The sequence below is a fragment of the Piliocolobus tephrosceles genome, unplaced genomic scaffold (assembly GCF_002776525.5).
Source record: "Piliocolobus tephrosceles isolate RC106 unplaced genomic scaffold, ASM277652v3 unscaffolded_11580, whole genome shotgun sequence".
NCBI lineage: Eukaryota > Metazoa > Chordata > Mammalia > Primates > Cercopithecidae > Piliocolobus > Piliocolobus tephrosceles.
In genome coordinates, this window is record NW_022292733.1 from 1,151 (window position 1) to 3,862 (window position 2,712).

General features: G+C 52.7%; 1 protein-coding gene across 1 annotated transcript; it reads right to left on the minus strand.

The window, feature by feature from the left end:
- Nucleotides 1-1,486: 1,486 nt before the first annotated feature.
- On the minus strand, nt 1,487-2,708 carry LOC111532888 (metalloproteinase inhibitor 1; the record flags this gene model as incomplete). The annotated part of the gene is made up of 2 exons (XM_023199852.1): nt 1,487-1,754; nt 2,607-2,708. Coding segments are annotated over 2 exons (273 nt in total), but the record flags the coding sequence as incomplete, so codon positions are not given.
- Between the last annotated feature and the right edge of the window lie 4 nt (nt 2,709-2,712).

Genomic DNA, 2,712 nt, shown 5'->3' on the forward strand with positions numbered 1-2,712 from the left:
GAACCAGGGCCCGGGCCCTTCCCTTACAGTTGTGCCCATCAGCAAAGGCTGTGGTTGGCCCCCTTCAGTAGACAAGGTTCAGACCCTCCAAGGGCATAACCAAGGTATAGATGTTCATACAGAAATTGTTGCTGCGTGTGCATTCCCTGCTCAAGTGGCTAAGTACTGTGTGTTCAAAATCTGCCCATTCCCATCTGGGACATAATTTGGGCCATGGGGTAACCTCCCAGGAGTGTAAAAGGTTCTGGGACAGGACCACAGAAGATCCAGGGGGCTGTGCTTGGTAACCTAGGATGCCCTGGAGGAGACCTGGGTTCTTATCGGTAAGAGCAGTGGGTACTGTGATGAGAGGGAATTTGGGGGTCCTTTTCTTTACTGAAGGAGATATATTGGGGCCCTTTTCAAGCAGGTTCAGGTCAGGAGGACACAGGTGCTCCATTGAATGTTTGCACCAGTCTGGAATTCTAGTTCCCAAGGGCCTCACTTGAGTCAAGACCTTTGGAGTATGAGAGGCAGGAGCCAGGGACTGGACCCCGCTGTGGGAGTAGGAAGGCCTCGGAGAGGAGTATTTGGATGGTCTCTCACTCAGTTTTTCTAGAGGAAGGATGATCCAGAAAGGTGAGAGTCGAGTCTAGAGACCCTAGTTTGGGTGAGGGGACAGTTGGGTTGAGGGAGGTGTGTGCAGGGTATGGGCCGGCATATCTGACTGGTCTTGATTTTGAACCCTACCTGCATTTCATTGCTGTCAGTATTTCCTTCGAAGTTGGTTAGAGGAGTGAGGGGAGAAGTAGGGGAGGGAGGAGGGCAGAGCTTGGGGATTTTTAGCTCATATCTTCTCTCCATCCCACCTCTCCTCTGCCCCAAACAGCCCCTTCCAAGGAATGTCCTACAGCCGTGGCTGGGGAGCCAGGGTCACCCCTTCTTCCCAAGTCCCCAGCTGGGTTACTGTGGGATTCTGGGTGCCCTGGGTCCCCTTTCAGGCTCATGGTACAAAACCTGAGGGTGGGGACAGTAACACCCACATGTTTGGATGGGGTATCCTCACTGGACAACATCAGGACTGTGCTTGGGGCAATGAGAGCCATTTGCCAATTGGTAGGGCATTTGTCAATGACTTTGTCAGCTGGCAAGATGTGTGAATGGGGAATTCCCAATAAGGCAGTGATTTGTCAGCTGTGGGAGAATTTATAACTAGAAAGCCCTGGGCAAATAGCAATTGGAAATCAGTATAGGAAAATGTTTTAAAGTATTAACTGGAGAAATTATTCAAAGGTTACGGTTGATAATGCAGGTTCAGTGACCATTACTGCTGTTGCAGATCATCAGTGCTAATGCCAATGTCGAGAATTACTACCAGTACATCAGAATTTAAGTAAAATATAAAAACCCAACATTTGGCATCCCTCATCCCCACTGGTCCCAGGGCGCTCACACCAGGTCATCAGCAACATGGGTTTGTTCCCAGGCACTACACGGAAACAGTGTCTGCTGGGTGGTAACTCTTTATTTCATTGTCTAGAAGAAAGATGGGAGTGGCAACAGGGTGGACACTGCGCAGGCTTCAGCTTCCTCTCCGGCAGGATTCAGGCTATCCGGGTCCGCAGGGACTGCCAGGTGCACAGCCCTGGCTCCCGAGGCAGGCAGGCAAGGTGACGGGACTGGAAGCCCTTTTCAGAGCCTTGGAGGAGCTGGTCCGTCCACAAGCAATGAGTGCCACTCTGCAGTTTGCAGGGGATGGATAAACAGGGAAACACCTGGAAGGGAGGAGGGAGACATCACTGAGGGTTTCTCCCTGCCTCCCCAATGGAGCAGAACTTCCTCTCCTCAGCTTTCAACACTGAGCCGCTGGGGACACTTGCTCTCACCCCACCTAAGTCCATACCCCAGGACAGCCCCTCCCATTGAGGGAAATGTCACTGGGTCCTGCAAGGTAACAGTAAGCCAGTAAATCAGTGTCCTGGAATGGTGGCTGGGGAATTTCCAGGCTCTGGGGGTCAGTCAGGCAGGTCACCTGGGGAATTATCCCAAAGGACAGGGAAAAACTGACAGTAGTAAGGGGCCCCACCCGGTTGGCGGCTAAGGAGTTTAAGCACAGGAATAGCCAGTGGGGCTCCAAGATAGTCACTGGGCTCAGAGGCCATCAGGAGCCATCAGGGAACGGGCTTAGACTAGCCAGGAGGTCAATGTAACACCTTCTGGTGTCTGGAATAGTCAGAGCTGCAGAGCAACAAGCAGATGTGCTGAGGAAGGGTCAGTGGGATTAGGGAACAGCACTTTGGGTTCTTGGAGAACATTCTGGGGAACCAAGAAACAATCCCAGGGGCTCAGGAATGGAGAGTGGGATTACAGAATAGTAACAAGGGAGAGTTAGAGGGACCAGGGACAGGCGATCACACGGTATTGGACACAGGGCAAGGGAGCAGCCAGAATTTGTAAGGGTGCAGTCTCGGGCTTGGGGAAATAGCAAGAGAGATCAGGGACAGCCCTTAGGGTTTGGGAGCAGCCACAGGGACACAGAATAGCCAGAGGGAGCAAGAAACAAGCCCACGATTTAGGGAAGGGCCCCGGAAGGATCTCCCGTTGGAGGTCAGGGTCCAGGTACTCACTGTGCATTCCTCACAGCCAACAGTGTAGGTCTTGGTGAAGCCCCGGCGCTGAGCTAAGCTCAGACCGTTCCAGGGAGCCACGAAACTGCAGGTGGTGATGTGCAAG